General features: G+C 41.7%; 1 protein-coding gene across 1 annotated transcript; it reads right to left on the reverse strand.

Annotated features, from left to right (window-relative positions):
- Window positions 1-11,737: 11,737 nt before the first annotated feature.
- On the reverse strand, window positions 11,738-16,242 carry yipf4 (Yip1 domain family, member 4). The gene is made up of 6 exons (XM_072391556.1): window positions 15,995-16,242; window positions 14,939-15,092; window positions 14,002-14,173; window positions 13,303-13,380; window positions 13,070-13,183; window positions 11,738-12,092 (listed from the first exon to the last, which is right to left on the reverse strand). Exons 1-6 carry the CDS (start codon window positions 16,050-16,052, stop codon window positions 11,955-11,957), a joined length of 714 nt encoding a protein of 237 aa, XP_072247657.1. The 5' UTR covers window positions 16,053-16,242; the 3' UTR covers window positions 11,738-11,954.
- Window positions 16,243-20,829: the final 4,587 nt, after the last annotated feature.

A 20,829-nucleotide genomic window follows, 5' to 3' on the forward strand; every position in this document is an offset into this window, starting at 1 on the left:
CTTTCGTAAGCATAACAACACATAAATCTCCTGTCACATTAATTTTAGTCTGATCAAAGATACATTAGAATATCTGCATTCTCATTCTGAAAATCATTCACCATTACTTCAGATTTGTTAGGCTGAAGCCTCTCAGGAACAAGTGGGCGAGAGGCAGGGTGCTCATGAAGATAATTGGAGTCAAATCCGATGGCACTAATCCAAGGAGATTCAATCACCCTGCAAGGACCCATTAGGTTGTATGTTGATGAAGATTCTCAGTCATCTAATCATGAGAGCTTGAATATGGACAACTGGACTTCTTGGACCTTCAAGACATTTCACCTCTCATGTGGAAGGCTTCACTTCTGAGAAAGATGGTGGGGAGTATGAGCTTATAAGCAGAGAGGGTCATTCCAGTCACATGTATCACTGAACGCCCTGATGAATGTGCATGTTGTTAGAGTCTTTATCGCCTCTGAATTGTCTACTTGCCTGAAAGGGTGAGTAGATGTGACGGCTGCACCGACAGCCGCACAGCTAAATAGTCGGTAACCCCATGCAGCGACACTTTCAGTTATGTTCTGTGTATTCTTTGATATCATTTTGTTTACATATGTTTAAACTAAGTTGAAATACATTATTTCTGTATGTAAGCACGCACATTTAGATCTAATTGTATTTTCAACTTTGTTAAATTTGTTTTATGTTAAACCTGTTTTCTTTTCTTCTATCGGTGCTGGGGGGAGCCATATGAGAGCTGGGGGGGCAAAAGTGAGCACAAGCTGCAGGCAAAGCTACATGCACAGGAAGTGCAATGAGCCTGTGCCAAGGCAGCTTCATCAGAGGGGGACACGGTGTAGTTTACATCCTTTAGATGTTAAGATGTATTCCTTTAGATTTACAAGTAATTTGTTTATTTAGTTAATTCTTTGTTTGAGTGATTATTAAATTAACTGTTAGGTTCTGTTTCTTTATTTGTTAGTATGTGTTACCCCCTCTTGTGTTCAAAATTGGTCTGATCAGCCAGTATTTAAGTTCTCCTTTGTTTCCTGTTTGGGAGGTCAGTTTGGTTCTTTGTCAAGTTAGTATGGTTTCTGTGTTAAGTTACTTATAATTTGAACAGTTGGTTTGAAGTTATTATGACTTTACTTTGTTTTGTTCATTTGACCTCTTTTAAGGGCCCTGATATGTTCTTTGGGTAAATAAAACCTGTTTCTTTTTTAATCTATCTGCGTGCTTGACCAGCTCGGTCCCTCACAGTAGACCACAACAATTGTCATCTCAAGGCACTTCAATAATACAGTCCAATTAATTGTAATCATAATCCAGTCAAATCCAATTGATTACATTCAATATAAGTCCAATTCATGCATACAGAGCCGATTAAAAAATGTATAAGGCGACTGTGGAAAGGAACGACTCCCTTTTATTTGGAAGAAACCTTTGGCAGAACCAGACTCAGGAAGGGTGGCCATCCGCCTCAACCAACTGGGGTTTGAGGAGACAGAAAAGAGGGGACAACATACCTGCTGAGACAGAGAAACACAAGTTAATGACAACAAAAATGCCAAATGTACATAATGTCATATGAGGAAATAAAAAAGAGAGAACAGTGATGAAAGGTGTGACAGTGTAGCGGCTGGTTGTCTGTTTTTTCATTGTTTTCTCCAAACATTTCTTTTAATTTCTGTCCCGTCTATTTTTTCTTTGCCCTTCCTCTTTCCCCGTTCCCCTGTCAGGTTCAGCACTATTTCGTGTAAAGTATTGTTATAAAAATAAACGAATAAACAGTACTCTGGAAACAAGGGGAGCTTTACATTCATAATGTCTTCCATGGCAAACTAAATGTGTTTGGCATAAATCGGTATTCAGATTACAGATCTGCTGCCATTATGCTGGACAGTTCAAAGGGAAAAAATATATTTAACAGGGAGCCAATTAAGAGAAGCTAAAACTGGAGAAATATGGTCTGTCCTCTTAGTTCTCATCAACACTCTAGTGACTGGATAGCGTAGTGGTTAAGACTGTCATTTTTCATGTGGGTGATTGGAGATTTGAATCCCAACCCCTTAAACCATTTTTCAAGTACCCCATGTGTGGTTGTTAGTGTTTAAATGGATCATCTTTTTTGTAGAGGATCATTGAGTGTTTGTCAACAGGTGATTGGCTGCTGCCATGGCGTTTGTCACTTGTTGACTGCCTCCTGCTGAATATCAGCAGTTTTAAAAAGGCCGGGTGCCCAGTACTCTGTTGACAACCCTTGACAGAATCACTAGGGATTACATCCTTCATGTGTCCTGCAACGCGGCTTATTCCCTGGGTAAGGGAAAGACATCCACTGTGGTGGTGCAGAGGCCCCTGTGGCTGACTCTCTCCAACATCCAAAATAGAGATAGTGTCTTTATTTTAGTGAGCCGGTGTCACTTTCATGTAGCAATACACCCAAATCACAGTTTCTGAGATTGGCATTCAAGGGCATGGCCTACGAATACCTGGTGTGGCCCTATGGTCTGTCGCTTGCTCCCTGCACCTTTACGAAATGTGTCAAGGCTACAGCGCATCTGTTGCTAGTTCTCTCATATTCAGGCAAAGGGCTTTGCCATGAATTTCAGAAAGGCTCACCGATCTTGAGTCAGCAGTTTTCATTTTTCAGAAGGACAAGTTCACTTCCCCGTTACACCTAGCTCACTCTGTGTTGCAGTGTTTTTTTTTTTTTTTTTATCATATCCCACGCCATTTCAATCTGGGGGAAGATCTGCTCTCCAGACAAACAAAGGCTTCAACCCTCAGTGGCAGCTCAGATATAATAATGATTATAATAATAATTCATTTAATTTATATAGCACTTTTCAAAAACCCAAAGATGCTTACAAAAGGAACGGGAGAGAGACATACAGGGTGGGACATTGTTTACATATTTAGCAGACGCTTTTATCCAAAGCGACTTACAGGTAGGCAGATAGGGTAAGGGGGTCTTGCCTAAGGACCCCTACTGGAGGTAATACCTTTCATGCAGGGGATTTGAACCCAGGTCTCCCACATGCAAGGTGGCAATCTTACCATTACACTATCCAGCACCCGGGGACAACAGAATGATGAGCAAAAAGGGGGGGATAGGTACAAACAAAAAAGGATAAAACACTGGTTATGGGTAGGGGAGGTCATAAGCTTGGGAGAAGAGGTATGTTTTTAAACGGGACTTGAATATGGGGAGTGAAGGTCAGTCGGGGACAGGTTGGGGGAGAGAGTTCCAGTGTCGGGGTGCTGCTCGGGAGAAGGCTCTGTCGCCGAAGGATTTGAATTTGGATGTCGGTATTGTTAGGGAGAGAGTGGAGGAGGATCGGAGGGCACGGGTAGGGCAGTGGGAGATGAGGAGGTCAGACAGGTAAGGGGGGACCAGGTGGTGGAGGGCTTTGAAGGTGAGGAGGAGTATCTTGAAGTTGATGCACTGTGCCTAAATATGATCGGTTGTAGGTAAGGAGGCGGGCAGCAGGGTTTTGGACCAGTTGGAGTCTATGGAGGCAATGGGAGTTGCAGTAGTCGAGGTGGGAGGAGTTGAAGGTGTGGATGAGGGATTCGGCAGCAGGGGGAGAGAGGCAGATGAACCTGAGGGAGATTAACTGTTGCCTATTGGTGAGGTAAGAGGTGAGCCAGTCAAGTGCAGTGCCCTCAACACCCTGTTGGCGCAGCCTTTGAAGGAGGATGGAACAGTGTCAAAGGCTGCGCTAAGGTCTCGTAGTAACAGAATGTTGAGGGCACTGTTGGGCGGCTGTAGCTCAGGAGGAAGAGCAGTCACCCACCAATCGGAAGGTCGGTGGTTCAACTCTGGCTTCCCCAGAATACATGTTGAAGCGTCCTTGGGCAAGACACTGAACCCCACGTTGCCCCCCCAGTGTATCATTGGGGGTATGAATGTGTGTATGAATGATTAGAAAAGCACGTAGTTATGAATCTTAAGAGGTGAATGAAGCACTTTGAGTGGTCAGCTAGACTAGAAAAGCGCTATAGAAGTCCAAGACCATTTACCAGAGTTTGCAGAGGTGAGGGGATCATTGATGATTTTGACAAGGGTGGTTTCGGTGCTGTGAAGTAGGCAGAATCCAGAATGGAAGGGTTCATAGAGGTTGTGGAGTTGGTCGGCAACAATGCATTCCAGCGTTTTGGAGAGGAACGGGAGGTTAGAGATGGGGCGATAGTCAGAGAAGTTGGCTGGGTCCAGGGTGGGCTTTTTGAGGATGGAGGTGATGGAGGCGAGTTTGTAGACTGTGGGAAAGTGACCAAAGGATAGAGACTGGTTGAAGAGGGTGGTGAGGTGAGGGAGGAGGACAGGGAGGCAGGCCTTGGTTAGGGTCATTTGAAGGGGGTCGAGAGAGCAAGTGGTTGCCTTGGATGCGGTGATGACGTCTAGGATGTGGAAGGAGTCAATAGGGGGTAACACAGTAAGATGTGTGGAAGTAGCAGTGGACCGTTTGTTGATGTTGGTGAAGGGAGTGGTGTTGGTTGCCCCTGACCGTACCCGCGCGGTATGCAAACCCCACTGTGCCATGTCGGCACACAGCTAGGCCACGGCTGGCGAGCTGACAGGGAGTGGAGGTTCCCCATGAGAAAGCCAGCTGGGTAGCCAGACATCTAGGCTAAGGTTGTTTGTGAGGGATGCAACCGTCAGACCGGGTTGGCACAATCGCCACCACAAGGCAAGGCAAGGCAATTTAATTTATATAGCACCATTCATACACAAGGAAATTCAATGTGCTTTACATTTCCTCCCAATCACACCCTTCCAGGTCTCACTGTCATTGTCCATGTGAGCATTGAAGTCCCCCAGCAGAACGAGAGAGTCTCTGGTAGGAGACTCCAAAAAGGGTGGGTACTCTGAACTGTTGTTTGGCGCATAAGCACAAACAACTGTCAGGAACCACCCCACCCCCCCACCCAAAGGCGGAGGGAGGCTACCCTCTCGTCCACTGGGGCAAACCCCAATGTACAGGCACACAGCCGGGGGGGAATAAGTATGCCCACACCTGCTCTGCGCCTCTCACCACGGGCAACTCCAGAGTGGAAGAGAGTCCAACCCCTCTCAAGAGGAGTGGTTCCAGAGTCCAAGCCTTGCGTCGAGGTGAGTCCGACTATATCTAGCTGGAACCACTCAGCCTTGCGCACCAGCTCTGGCTCCTTCCCCAACAGAGAGGTGACATTCCACGTTCCGCCAAGGCCTCCACCTTCGGCTGCTGCACCCTACCCCCTTGGCCCCTCCCACGAGTGGTGAGCCCGTCAGAAGGGGGACCCACGTCATGTGTTCGGGCTATGCCCGACCGAGCCCCATGGGCACAGGCCCAGCCACCAGGCGCTCGCTGCCGGGCCCCACCCCCGGGCCTGGCTCCAGGGGGAGGCCCCGGTGGCCCACATCCGGGCAAGGGATGACGTTGTCCAAATTTATTTTTCATCATAAGGGGTCTTTTTAGCTGTTCTTTGCCTGGTCCCTCATCTAGGATCTGTTTGCCTTGGGTGACCCTACCAGGGGCTTGAAGCCCCGGGCAATATAGCTCCCAGACTCATTGGGGCACGCAAACTCCCCCACCACGATAAGGTGACAGCTCATGGGAGAGATAACAATAGTCCAGCCTGCAGAAAATGAAAGCATGTTTTTCTGTATCTTGTTTAGAAAGAAATTATTTTATTCTTGCTATGTTTTTGGGGTGGTAGTAGGCTGATTTAGTAATTGTCTTAATGTGACTATTGAAATTTAGGTCTGAGTCCAGAACTACACCAAGATTTCTGGCTTGATTTGTAGGTTTTAGTGTCATGGCGTCAAGGTGAGCACTGACTATTGATCTTTGGTCTTTGGGGCCAAAAACAACTATCTCAGTTTTTTCTGTGTTTAGTTGTAGAAAATTCTGGTTTAATTTATGATTTATTGATTTAATTTATGCACTTATATAGTAGATATAGGGGACTGTAGTCATCTGGTGACACTGTTATGTAAAGTTGTGTGTCATCTGCTTAAGTACGGTAGGAGATGTTATGATATTCCATAATCTAAGCAAGAGGGAGCATATAGATGTTGAACAGAAGAGGCCCAAGAATGGGCCCTTGAGGAACTCCACATGTAATCTTTGTTCGCACAGATTCATAATTGCCAAGTGACACAAAGAAATCCCTGTCTTGTAAACGAGATTTAAACCAATTTAGCACAGTGCCAGAAAGTCCCACAAACTTCTCTAGTCTGTTGAGCAGTATGTTATGGTCAACTGTGTCAAATGCAGCACTGAGGTCCAGTGATACCAGAAACGAAATCTTTGATGCATCACTGCTCAGATGAATGTCATTTAAAACTTTTACAAGTGCAGTCTCAGTGCTGTGATGTGCTCGAAATCCAGACTGAAAGGCATCAAATAAATTGTTATGCTCCAAGAAGGTGTTAAGCTGCTGAAAAACAACTTTTTCAATGATCTTTCCTAAAAATGGTACGTTTGATATGGGCCTGTAGTTATTTATTACTGAGGTCCAGATTAGGCTTTTTTAAGAGAGGTTTAATGACTGCAGTTTTCAGGGCCATTGGAAAAAGGCCTGACTGAAGAGAACAGTTGACTATCTGTAGTATATCTGATGCTATGCAGTTAAATACATCTTTAAAAAAGCTTGTAGGCAGAGTGTCAAGGCAGCAGGTAGTGGACCTAAGGTTTCTAACTATGTCTTTCAAAGTAGCATAATTTAATGGGTGAAAAAGTGCCAAATTAACTTAGTAGTCTTATGAGGCACAGGTGAAATAGCCACTGTGTTGGAGTTACAGACTGTCTGTCTTATCTTTGAAATCTTGTCTGTGAAAAGAGAAGCAAAGTCATTGCATGCCTTGGTGGATAGCAGTTCAGGAGGGACTGACGCTGATGGGTTTGTCAGTCTGTCAACAACAGTAAATAAAGTCTGTGTGTTGTTATTTTTGTTGATAACCTCAGAGAAAAAGGACTTCCTCACCCTTTTTAGCTCCAAGCTATAGATGTGCAGACCTTCCTTATAGATATCATAATGAACCTGGAGTTTGGTTTTTCGCCACCTGCGTTCTGCTTTTCTGCACTCTCTCTTTTGAGCTTTTACCTGTGTGGCATTCCTCCATGGTGGTTTTTTCTTACCAGAGACAACTTTGACCTTCATGGGGGCAATATTATCCATAATATTCATAGCTTTAGAGCTGAAACTATGAACCAGATCATTGACAGAGACTGAGGGCACAGCGAGTGTGGGTATGAAATCGTTGGTGAAAAGTGTACCACAATCACACAAGCGTACTCACCTAAGTCCAGAGCGAGCGGTCACACACACAAAGCCAGGAGGCTGATGGATTCGGTGGTGGTGAGGTTTAGCCAGCTGTTAGCTAGCTGGCTAACGTAACTAAAAGTCTGTGAAAAAGGGAACAGATGAGTGCAAGTGGAGCTGTAGAGATGTGAGATAGACTGGAGAGACACAGAAACAACATGAATAGAACAAAAAGACGAGCACACTGGGAACAGAAAATAAACGTTGAACACGGTCTGGGACAGAAGCCGCAGTCAACAGACCAGACGGCAGCATTGCTCTAACCCGGAAGACGAAGATGTAGACGTGAGATGACATGACATTTGCTCAATGTTCTGAGACTCGAGGGAAATTTTTCACGGTCAGCTTAAATATCCTAAGGTTATTCCGTCTGACTACAGCTCCATGGTGACCAAGCTCTAAAGTTTCTACTCCCCTCTTTTTGCATCTAAGGAGCAGAGGAAGTTACATTCCCTGTGCCCGGTACATTCTTTGCGTGCTTAGATTGATCAGCTGGGGCCTTTCTGTGTGGAGTTTGCATGTTCTCCTCGTGTATGCGTGGGGTCGCTACAAGTGCTTCAGCTTCCTCCCACCACCCAAAAACAGGTTAATTGGTGACTCTAAATTGACCCTAGCAGTGTGTGTGACTGGTTGTCTGTCTCTATGTGGCCCTGTGATGGACTGGTGTCCTGTCCAGTGTGGGACAGCTGCAATAGGCTCCAGCCACCTTACAACCCTGAGCTGGATTAAGCATATGGAAAATGGATGGATGGATTGCATTCAGTCACTGCGTCCTTGCCCTTTCACTCGCCTATTTGGTAGCCAAGTAAAAATAAGATGGTTAAGGTAAAGAAAACATGGCTTACATTAAAACTCATCCTGTAACAACATCTCGCATCAACATGTCCTTTTCTTTAATTACTAGCTTCCCAGTCCTTCGGGTAAATGCCCAAAACTTACTGGACACAGGAACCAGAGGTCACCTGAAATATATAACTTTAAGTCTGCTGGATGGCATGAAAAAAATATTAGAGAATGCATCTCCTCAACACAAATGCATTGTTTTCTTTTAGGTGACTCACCTTTTTCTGCAGGCACTGTGAAATTTGACAGTTTTGTTTATGGTAAATCATGTACTCATTCTTATATCAGGGTTACATTGCTATGAAAACATGTACAAGGAGGATGTCTGGTTTTGGAAGCTCAGGGTTGTATCTCTGCTTTTTGCTAGTAATATACTGTAGTTATCTTGGCCTCTTCAAGCGATTGCCCTCAGCAAATAGAATATTACCCAAGTGCACAGGGTTCGAGATTTGGGGGGTGACCTGAAGAATGGGGTCACAATCAGTTGATGAGTTGAGCCACTGCTACTCCTTGTTGAAAGGAGTTAGTAAAGGTGGTTGTGATTACGATGTGTCCTAGGATGTGTCCAACTGGAAGGAAGCCTAGGACACACCCAGAATATGCTGGAGAGATTATATATCCTTTATGGCCTGGGGACACCTTGAGCTCACCCAAGAGGAGCTGCAATGTGTCAGTTGGGAGAGGGATATTTAGGTTTCCCTCCTAAACTAAATATTTATATTGGGCATTTCTCCGAGTCCCCCCTCTTCTCCTTAAATTCTAATTCAAACTATTCAGATGTGATAAAGTGCACATTTCAGACTTTAATTTAAGTAATGTTCATACATTTCAGTTCCACTATGTAGAAACACTTTAAATAGACAGTCCCTCATTTCAGGGCACCACAATGTTTAGGACAGAGTAGGTATATTAAAGCAGCCATGTTTAGTACTTTGTTGCATATCCCTTGCACACAATGATTGCTTGAACTCAGCGACTGATGACATCACCAGGTGCTGAGCATCTTCTACTGCAGTCATCTTCAACTCCTGCTGTTTCCGGGGCTTGTTCCATTAAGTTTTTTCTTTAGCATAAAGGCATGCTCAGTTGGACTTCAATCAAATGCTGGTCTTGGCCAGAATTAAATTTTTTTAACATTAGCAGATCAGATGTTTCTATTTAGCTCAGAATTCATTGTGTAGCTCCCATCAGCAGCTCCATCATCAGTGAAGATAAGTGTGCCAGTACCTGTGGCAGCTATACATATCCACGCCATAACATCCCAACCACCATGTTTAACAAAGGATCATGGGCACTTCCTTTTGGTCTCCACACTTTCTTCTTGCCATCACTCTGACACAGGTTCATCTTGGTCTGGTCTGTCCAGAAAACCCTTTTTCCAGAACTCTGCAGTTCCTTTAAGGACTTTTTGACAAATTGTAATCTGGCCATCCTGTTTTTGTGGCTAGCTAGTGGTTAGATAGGCCATAGTGAGGATTCTTCTTTCTTCTGCAAATACAGCGCTCACCAGTGCAGTATTTCTTCTTAATTCTTACAGACATTTTGGTAATCCTGAGATTTGACCCATCTCTAATATATTTATTCTTGTTTTTCAGCCTCGAATAGCTTCCTTGACCTTCACTGGCAGAGCTTTTCTCATGCTGAACAATGGCAACGACAGACTTCCAGAGAAGCAAGCTGAGATATCTTATCCCTGCGCTGATGAAGCAATGAAACACCCCTGAGTAATGACAAGCACCTAGGAAGTCAAGTGTCACACACATTATGGAGCCCTGAAATGAGGCAGACTATGTATGAAAAGTGTTGTATATATGTAAATATGTAATTTCTACACGTGGGAACTGTGAGCTAACATGTATGAAAATGATTTTGAATTAAATTCAGGAAGGTGCACTTTAATTGTGCCTGAATTACACTGAGGAGCAGAGGGAGAACTCAAAGAGCGATGAGACTTTGTCTTCAACATTATGAAGGACAGTCTATCTTTCTGTTGTCTGGTCATCATCATTACACACTTGTCAAAATAGCTTATGTCCCTGCACATTTTTCCACATTCAGTTTGTTAAGAGCTCTCTGTCTAATGTAGACATGGCCAGTGGTGTAGATACCCTTACACTTCACTGAAACGATGCTCAATTTCACCTGAAGTGTTTAAATGACTGTCAACAGCTCGATGGTCATCCAGTCCTGCTTTTAGTTTAGCAGTTTAGCAAAAGGCAGTTTCTTAAAATGACCTGGACATACCAATTCCCTTTAATGTGGGGATAGATTAACCGTGACAATATTTCAAGCTGACAGAATTGTTCAACTAGACTCCTCAAAAATGATCCAAATGACAGTTCAAATGGTGGGACATGAACCAGCTGAAGCTGGTTTCGCAGAGGTTTTCTTAATTAAAATGGCTCCACAAAAATTACACAGATACGTGATACTATACCCCACAATAATATTTACACAATATCTAAATTTGTTTTATTTCTTCAGTTATTTAGGATGTGACCAAATATCTGCAAAATTATGAATATGTGCCATCAGCCTCCACTTGTGTTTCTTAATAATCAGTAACTGTTAGTAGACGTGTCCTGAGCTCCTCTAACATAATAATTCAAACAGATCTTGAGTAAATAGTTTGTTCACTGTAAAAATGTATAATCAAACCCGCATATGAAAGAGCTACAGGGCTTTTTGTAAGTACTGACTCAAACTGTTCGATACACTGCAGCTTACAGCTGCAAAAAGTATACCAGACACAAAAATGACCTAACCATACTAAATTGTCAGGAACCATTCAAATCAGTTTTTATGCAACGAGTGTTCCTTTACTATGTCTAGCAGCGTACAACAACACGTAGGATTGTACAGTAATTATGTCATTGATTGGACACAGCTTCAGGAGCAACACAGTATAGATTAGGATTTAGCTGAAATCACCGTGCCTAAAGGCAGACTCATCGAGCCACAAGTGAGGTTATTAAGTAACTGCTGAGAGAAATTTTTATCTTCTCCACTAAATACTTGTAATCTGTTAAGTAGTACGGAATTAGGACACAGGTTTGGTCTCAATGTTTCTATACGATTTTAAAATAGATTTTTTTAGTAACTCTAACGTTGCAATGTACAGTGCTGTTGAATAACCGAATGTCATAAATTGTGTTTACTGCATATAAAGCAGTGATCAATCATAAGATACCAGATGATTAACTGACAAATGACTAATTTACTGTAATTATTGATCAAATTATACCTGAATCAAACAGCTGAAAAACATGACTCAAGAGGGGAGCAAACAAGGCACCAAATTTATCAGACACTTCGTTTTCTTATCACAACCTGCTTCTGCTATTGAAAATTTAAATAAATGAAAACTGAAAAGCATAAATGTGCATCTGTGAGAAAACATTACAATGTGTAACCAAGTGGAACCATCTCTTTTCTTCAATGCATCACCCACCATGTATACACAAATATTTGGCACCACATTCTTAAGTGTGATTAAAAAAAAACACTGTAAAACAACCCTGCAGTTTTGTCCAGTTTTAGGAAGTAGTAACAAATACATGAATAAGGAGACCATATTGCACTAGGTGTCCACATAAAAAGGTTTAAGCTGCAAAATCACAAGCATTTTATTTACCAAAGACAGGAGGGACAACATTATATACAGTGATATATATTCCCCACACCGCCACAGTCTACAACTGAATACAGTTAAAAAAGAAATCAACAGATTTTAAAAACTTTCTGTTATTGTTAAATGTCTTCCCCTCATGCACCAGGATCACTGTCCGTGAAAAGGTCCACAGTTGCAACTCATCTAGTCACACACCAGTATATAGTGACAGGAAGTAAATATACAAAAGGAAAATGGGATATATGAGAAGGGGCTTCTTTGTTTTAAATTCATCTCCAACGAGTAGTGAAGCAGCACTGTACGCAGCCCAGAACACTCCAAACAGCTGGAAAGTGAGAGCAGGAGAAGTATCAGCACATTCTCACAAACAGCATGCCAGGAACTAAATAATCACAGGTGGAGAGGAGGTTATTGCCTTAATGAACAGTGGCAACTATTTTTTTTACCATATTTATCTTCCGATTATACATTCATCCATTTCCAGCTTTTTAATCTCATTAGCAGCTCATGAGATAGAATTTTAAGATTAGTCATGTCTATCTTACTGAAGTTAATTTCTCCAAAAACGTTATGTACACAACTTTGACTGTAGTGAAACAATAAAAGATTGAACCAATAAATCAAAAAGAAAATGATTCATGTGGATCCAGGCCTGTGTCTTTATCATGATTTCACAGAGCCCACTAAGATGTTCAATATCTCAATTGTTAGGCCAAAACCTGAAGTCTACAATGATGTATGAGAGAAGGTAATGTTGCACGTCAGGCTGAGTCTGAAAATGAAGGCTTTAACTGGAACAATGCTACTCACAGGAGTTTGTGTGTGTTAATGATGTTACTAACACTGTCAAAAACAGTGCATCAAACAAAGTGTGAGGGTCTGATGTGCACCACACTATTCTGATCCTAGTTGTTTAACCTGTCCTAGACTTCAAAAATGGCACCATCCAGATGGATCGATCAGTGAATGAGAGGCTCAGCTCAGGCTCAGTTTGGTATGGCCTCCTTAACAATGGTCCTATTTGTAACATTGGCCTGGTGTGTTAATCAGGATTTTATGAATCCAACATGTGGCAAAATAATGTTGTTGAATGTTGCACTAATGCGTTTATTTATCCTGAGGACATTTTTCATTTTACTGCTTTAAAACTTTTTATTCCTCTACAGTACTGTCTCCTGCTCACATGAAACTAGCATAATAACTAGCATAACAATCCAGGTTAAGAGCTCCAGGACGTTGCACATCTACCTCCAAGCAAGATCATTTAAGCAATTATTGATCCGATGAAACCCTTTGACTCACTTTGATTAGAGTAGAAACCACCTCAAATCCTCCAATCACTAAGAGCAGAGGGGCTATGACGATGAGCGGCAGAAGGGAATACCCAATCACTCCGAGAACCTGGCCATAAGAAACCTGCTCAAAAAACAACAGGACTCAGGAAAAGAATTCATGCAGAACAATAAGAAGTTGGAGACAACTTGATGTGTATTTTGTCCAGCAGCAGGGAGTGACTAGTGGTCTGCGCCACTTACCTCACCACCAAGAACCCGAGCCAGAAGGAAGATAGTAAGTGATCCAAATATCCAGATGGTGATGATCCAGGACACAACCTGTTCATGCAGAGCACAATTTAACAACAAAGCTGTGGCTTCAGGCATCTGTGGTCTTGGTTTAGACTTAAAAACTGTTAACAAATAGGAATATTGTATTTTCATAAATTATATATTTGGTAACTCGAAAAATACATTAAAAATGATTTCTTAACTATGATTGTTGTACATTTTCCTAATGTTTGGACCATATATCTGGGCTCAGGATTCAATGCTGCTGAAATGCAGGGGTCGGTTGAGGTGCTGTCATAAAAGATAAGGTTGGCTTTTTTGGTCATAAGAATAACTGTAGTACTGCATCTTCTCATTTGTTAGAAAGAAGAAAAGAAAAACTCTTAAGTTCTGCATTACCCATTCAAAATTACCAATCATGCCGATTACATATGGTAAAACCGATTACATTTGTTTTACCATATTTTAGGTTTGGTATCCAAACCATTCCAGTCTGTGACGAACAACAGAAACCAAAGCATCAAATGGTTGAGGTTATAGGAAGTGATTTTTCTACACTAGAAAATGTCTAACAGATATATCTAATATCTAACAGACAATAATGTGACAAAACCCAGTTTGATTCTATTCATGCAATTAATCCAGTGGTGTTTACTGCTCCCTGCTCACCCTGAACTGTCCATAGATTGAGATCATGGAGAAAAGAAGAACCACAGCCAGAGGGCCCCAGAAGTCAGGATTATCTCTGACTACCTGTCGGTTGTAACCCAGAGACGGCATTGGCATCAACACACACCGAATCTTGTAATAGATGTCCTTCGGGTCAATGTCCAGCTCTTCCCTGCTCATATAAAGAGACCACACTATCATAATGAGAACTTTGATTTGACACCGGTTAAAAGCAACTTGGAAATAGAATCAACATAACACAGTAAATATCATCTGGGTTGGTGCTGAGGTCAAATCTCAGCTGGAAACAAGTACCCTGCATCACAGTAAGGCTTATTGTGTTCAAGCAAGTTTATGTCAGAGGAAAAACATCACAAAGGACACATCTGTGGCCCACTCACTCATGGCTTCTCCTCCTTTAAGCTACCTTCAAGTCACACTGGGACATGTATTAAAATACATTTTGTGTAGTGCATTGAAAACAACATAAATATGAATAAAACCAGAACTCAAACAACTGATTTAGCCATCAAATTAAAATGAATTTTCATTCTCAAACTAGTTAAAAGGAATTAGAAAGTTCAGAGAATGCAGCATGCTGGCAGATACTGTTGTTTGTCTCCAAATCCACACATTTAAAAAAAGAAAAAGGCTGTTTTACAGCTTGCTGTCACATCATTTACTCTCCAGCTTTATTAGATTCAGACCCTGTATACACTAAAACTCATTCACACCTCTGGTCCACATGCAGTGTCAGTTTACTGCACATGCAGTAAATATGAAATCTGGAACGTCATTAATGTTGCTGTTATTGCCACCTACTGGCCTGGCATGATTTTACTAAGGATTTTTGGGAATTTCTGCATTTTTTTCAAACAAGAGGAAAAATATTTGTTTAAACAAATACTGTAGTTGCTTTAGTAAGACATGCACTCACAGAAGAGGTTTGCTCTCTTCATTGTCCTCCTCCTCCACCTCCAGCAGCCAACCGTAGCCTCGTTGCCTGAGAAAGGTGGTGGCATACGGGTCTTTACCACCGTCACTGCCCATGTTCAGTTTAACATCTGGGGTGCTGATGGTGCCGCTGAGTTCTGTGATGAACATAGTGGTTTTCAGAGGGAAAACAGTAGGTAAGAACACAGCAGCAGGATGTACAATAAAACGTGTTTAATGCTGCATACAAACATGAATATTGTGGGTCAAAATATACATATTATATATATATTGGATCAAAACACAATTAACACAGGTTTTTAATCATTTGTTCTTTATTTAACAAACTCTAAACAGCTCAACTGTTTGAGATGTATTAAAAGTATTCTACACGCATCTTCCTGTGGTAGAGCAGACCGTGTCATCAACATTACATATTCCACATTAAGCCACATGTGGATTAATGTCGAATATGTAATGTTGATGCCTTTTGGGGAAATCTTTGAAATCCCATATCAAGAGTAAATAAATCGATCAAATGTGGAACAAACAGCAAACAGAATAAACATCTATTCCCACACAGTAACACGTTGAGTCCTGAAGCTGTCTTTGTACTGGTATTACACTTTTAATATAGTTAGGTTAACATGTTACGACGTGCTTGAAGGTGTAAGCGTAAAGTGTACACAAAGGTCTTGGTTTCCAGCAAATATAGTTAACAATTGTGCTTTGCCACAGTTAAAGGACGAGCAGCCTTTAAAGATTTTCTTTCAAAGATCTCGTAATAAAAATGGCAAACAAGTTTTTAAGTGGTGCTTTTTATCTACGTTATTTCAGCCACGTATCAGTGCATAGCATAGCTAAAAGCTAGCTCACATTCACTATTGAAAAGGTCCGTTTAGCATTTTAACAATGTCCTCCTGCCCATGTACTTTTCCTCTTGAAAGCATATGGTTTACCTCAACGTCACTCATCAACAGTTAATGTAAAAGCATAAACAAATAAGTGTCTTTCTCTTTTTAGGCCTACTATCTGTGGAGCGCTTCAAGCGTTAGCATACCTTCAGCTTCTGAAGAAGAGACGAATGTGAAATCTCCGTTGGTGGGAGAGAACTGCATAGTTGACTTTCTCTTACTACCACACACCCAGGGTCCAGAGGAATGACATTTAAGTCTGCGGTCAGTAAAATATGTCGGGACACGTTAACAGGGCTGTCATTGATCCCAGCTCACCAGTGAAGTTTGACTATCGCATTTTGTTTTTGTTCCGCCTGTCACTGTTGCGGTGGAGAGAAGGCGGAAGTTTAGAGGAAGCCGGGGATGAGACACGTCTTACGATGCGTTCAAGGGCTGTTCTAAATAATCAAAATGTGATAATCCATATGCGTCCTCCAGGTTAAAAGAGACTGGGCCCCACCAGTTTGTTAGCGGCACATTATCATCTGCAGTATGGATGTATTAAAACACAATATTTCTTGCCTACGGAACAGATTTTTTCATTCAGTGAAAAGACTTAATGCATTATTGAAACAAACAAAGATTTGATAAACTGTATAAATTATGACAAACTCATACCATTCATATTAATAAAGGAAAGATTTGCTGAATAAAATAATTTCCCAACAATTGTTTCCTTTAGTTCTCTCTAAGACAGACGGAATGTCAGGACTGATACACAGTGGTAAATGTGATCCTCTCCCAGCTCGATGGGAGGTGTTGGGTTTGTCAGATAGTGTTTTCCTTGATTGCTGAAAAGCTCAGAATTTGTTTATCTGAGCAGAGGACCTTCTCCCATATGTTTTGGGAGTCTCCTTTTGATTGATTTTTCTATAAGCAGTGACTCTTCTTCTGGCAACCCTTTCATAAAGCCCAGTTCTGTAGAGTGTACAGCTTATAGCCCTATGGTCAGATACTGGAGATGAGATGCAAGTGGAAAGGTAATGTGTTGTGTACATTCCCTATGTGCTTATTAACAAATTATAAAAAGTGATCTGAAGACCCTCTGATGTACTTGATGACCAGGACAACAGTGTTTCTCAACTTATTCAAAGCCCAAAGTATCTATGTATAGCTGCAAGCTCTGTCCCCTGTCCCTTGAAATAGTTTGTCAGAAAAGGGCTCAGCACTGTGGAAAATAATCCTGTTTCTCAAAATAAAATAAAGTAAAACTCCATAGGGTCATGGAGCCTATCACAGCTGTCACTGGGTGACAGGCGGAGTACACCCTCACCCCTAGGGACATTTTAGAGTCACCAATTAACTTAACATGTTTGGGAGGAAGCCAGAGTACCTGGAGAGAACCCAACCACAGGGAGAACATGCAAACTCCACACAGGTAGGCCCCAGCTGGGATTTGGACGTGCAGCTTTAAATTAGTTTTAATGGACAGATTTGGGATTGAAACAATGATGTTTTGTGCAGGTGCTTTGGTCAAATGATGAAATAACCTAAATGTCCCCTAAATGTCACTGTTCTTCCTCACAGTGAACCGCTGTAGCTTCAAATAGTTTTCGGTACAAGAAAGAAAGCCTCAGTGCTGCACAAGGCTTCATTCAACCATTGCTGTTAGATGCAACGGTCTCCCCTGTGGCACTTTCCAGTTCCTTCAGGGTTATCATGTTTGTATGGCTGTGGTTAACAACCATAAGGCTTTTTAAAGGTGACTGTTGAAATGATCCTCTCAAATTTATTTATTTATTCAATTCAGTTTTATTTACATAGCGCAAAATTACAACAAATGCACTTAAATAATATAGTCCAAATAAAATCCAGTTAGAGTTCAATTCATTGTAATCATAATCCAATGAAATCCATTTTCTATACCCACTCAATCTGCCGGTTGGGTCGTGGGGGGGCTGGAGTCCACCGCAGCTGTCATTGGGCAAGATGCAAACTCCACACAGAAAGGCCCTGGCAGGGAGTTGAACCTGGAACTCTCTTGCTGTGAGTCTATGGTGCTAACCACCACACCAATCAAACCCAATTAATTCATTTCAAAATAATCCACTTCATTCATATAGAGTCAATCAAAAAACAATTTCCTAGCTACAGAAACCAACAGATTGCACCGAAACTTCTCTTCAGTCCAATCTACCGTCCTGAGCATGCATAATATCATTTGAGAAATTAAACAGGGGGAAAAAGAGAGCAAAGTGAGGAAAGGTGTGACAGACGAGCTCCCCCAGCAGTCTAAGCCTATAGCAGCTTAACAATGAGATGTTTCAGTGTCACCTGAGCCAACCCTTAACTATAAGCTTTTATAGAAAAGGAAAAGGAAAGTTCTTATTCCACAAGAGAGGGGCCTGATAACTGAAGGCTCTTTTAGAAACTCTGGAAACCACAAGTAAACCTGCAGTTTGAGAGCAAAGTGCTCTTTTGGAAAAATATCCAAAAATGAGATCTTTAGGATACAATGGAGCTCGGTCATTAAGAGCTTTACCAGCAAGACGAAGGAGATGATCGTAAACTTCAGGAGGAAAACATCTTCTATGCTGTGGTCGGCTGGAAAGGGGGCAGCATGGACAGGGACAGGAGCCGGCTCAACAGACTGATTAAAAGAGCGAGCTCTGTCCTGGACTGTCCTCTGGACTCCATAGAGGAAGTCTGTGAGAGGAGGATGTTAGCTAAGCTGACATCCATCATGTACAACACCTCTCACACCCTACATGACACTGTGGGGTCCCTGAGCAGCTCCTTCCGCTGCAGACTGTTCCAGCTGTTACACCCACGGTGTAAGAAGGAGAGGTTCCACAGGTCCTTCATCCCGGCTGCTGTCAGACTCTACAACACCCGCACCACCTGATAATGATGTAGTTTCCCATTCATGTCCCTACTCACTACTACTGCCCATGGCTGTATTTCTATCTTTTTTATTCTGTATTTATATTTCTAATTTTTAATATTTTAATACTTGTATTTCCACTTACAATGTGCAAGATTATTTATATCATCATGGATTCACTTTACCTTACCATAGTATTTATATCATGATCACTTTACATTGCAATATTTTTATTTAACTCATGCCTTGCAGTATTATTTATGTCATGGTCACTTACTTTTACAATATTTTTTATATTATGGTCACTTACTTTTGCAATATTACTTATATTATGGTCACTTTACATGACAATACTTTTTATATCACGCAACTTTTTTGTCCTCAGTACTTGTTTTTGCACATTGTCTGTTTGCAGGTTGATTGTTTTCTTGTTTACTGTGTAGGTTATAGATATTTCTGTCTGTTTTTTGTGTTTTTGCCCCTTTTACTTTCAGTCTGTAGTGTATACTACACTTTTCTTTTCTGCTGTTGTAATAAGTACATTTCCCCGTTGTGGGATGAAAAAAGTACATCTAATCTAATCTACTTCCACATTTGTCCACATTTTACTGTATGCACAATTTACTGACACAATTACCCAATATAGACACATAAAAGCAATATAGTGGGGAGGACAACTACCATAGATATCACAACGATTTGGTTTATTTCTTGTAAGAAATTGAATGAATGAGTGGAGAGGACAGAGAAGTGTGACAATCAGCTGACACATTCAGCTATAGAGTGTATACAGTATATATATCTCCATTTGGCTCATGCTACCAGCCTTTAGCTTCAGCATGTCAAAAACCTCCCCCAACACTCCAGGCTTCAGTTTTACATGCTGCATTCTTCTTTGGACAGAGGGATCTTCATGTTTTGCAGGGTTTTGTATCCTGTTGTGCCTGCTGTGAATCTAATTTGAATAGCCTTTTTGATAGTCTCATTGCCCCACCGAATCGCCCTTTTATTCTTTTGGCTGAGTGCACGAATCTGGTCCCGATTGAAAATTGAAGTAAATTTTTGTTGAAGGTTGTTGTTTCTCCTCCTAAGTGCCAAATTGATTCTTTTTTGTCGTGCTAGAGTGCTCTCTGCTTTTATCCTCCTATATCTTTCCTTTCTTAATTCCCTCAGCAGGTCCTCCACACTGGCCCTGTCATGACTGGCCCCTGGCACACTGGTTCCTGGATGAGTGGCCCATGACTGACTGGCACCTGGTAGTCTGCTGACCTCTGCTTCACTGTCACCTGACACATCCCTCTCACTCGCCTCTAACTGCACCTCAGTTTGTCCCTCAATATCTGTAATAACAACGTATTGTTGGTGTTATACGTATTTATGCCACCTACACTACAATATCTTGTTTTTGAAATACACGAAATGAGAAAAACTGTGGAAAGACTGTGTTCACTGGTATCATACCAAGGTTGGATTTTATGCAGTAAGTGTGGTCATCAGATGTTTTAACTTCTGCAGAAGCCATCATCCTCGAAGGTGTTTTCCTCCTCTTGGGCTTGGGGCGATGGATGAAGATGGTTGGGACAGCATCTGCTCTCAACTTCCGTGTGCCTCTTTTTGTGTTCGTGAATTGGTTGTCCTCAAAGTGTAACTGCCAGGAGGTAATGATGTCATAAGTCGTAGGCTAAGATCAGTTTCCCCTGCATACTTCACATTTTCTGTTGAACTTTAATTGTAATGTTCTTCTTTACATTCAGGTGTTTAAGGCCCTTTGAAATTTGAGTAACTTTATCATAAAACCTCTGTGGCCATTACTTACTTCACAAAGTTTTCTGTTGTTGTTGTCATCTTTAACTTGAAAGTTTTGCCTGCTGACCATCGCCAACCATCTTTTCCGGCGGTTAATGTCCTTGGGGAAGCCATACATCCGGAATCCTTTCTCTGATCGATTGCTGCATCCAAAGGCTGCATAGCCAACCATGGTAAAACCACTGATCTACAAAATGATTGAACCATAGCTGTCTTGAACTTCAACATTATCAAAGATCACAGGCTTCTCTCTAAGCATTAATATCAATCAGGGGGCTGGTGGGGGGGGTCATTTGTCTATCTGCTTAT

Source organism: Leuresthes tenuis, unplaced genomic scaffold (genome assembly GCF_036924035.1).
Source record: "Leuresthes tenuis unplaced genomic scaffold, fLeuTen1.0.hap1 SCAF_8, whole genome shotgun sequence".
Lineage (NCBI taxonomy): Eukaryota > Metazoa > Chordata > Actinopteri > Atheriniformes > Atherinopsidae > Leuresthes > Leuresthes tenuis.

What these genes read in the sequence shown, in the direction of transcription:
- yipf4 (XM_072391556.1), bottom strand. Translation starts at nt 16,052, where the DNA reads ATGCAGTTCTCTCCCACCAACGGAGATTTCACATTCGTCTCTTCTTCA. An exon ending in CTCTTCTTCAGAAGCTGAAG is followed by an intron (nt 15,093 to 15,994) that starts GTATGCTAACGC and finishes TGTTCATCACAG; the next exon opens with AACTCAGCGGCACCATCAGC. An exon ending in GAAGAGAGCAAACCTCTTCT is followed by an intron (nt 14,174 to 14,938) that starts GTGAGTGCATGT and finishes TTATATGAGCAG; the next exon opens with GGAAGAGCTGGACATTGACC.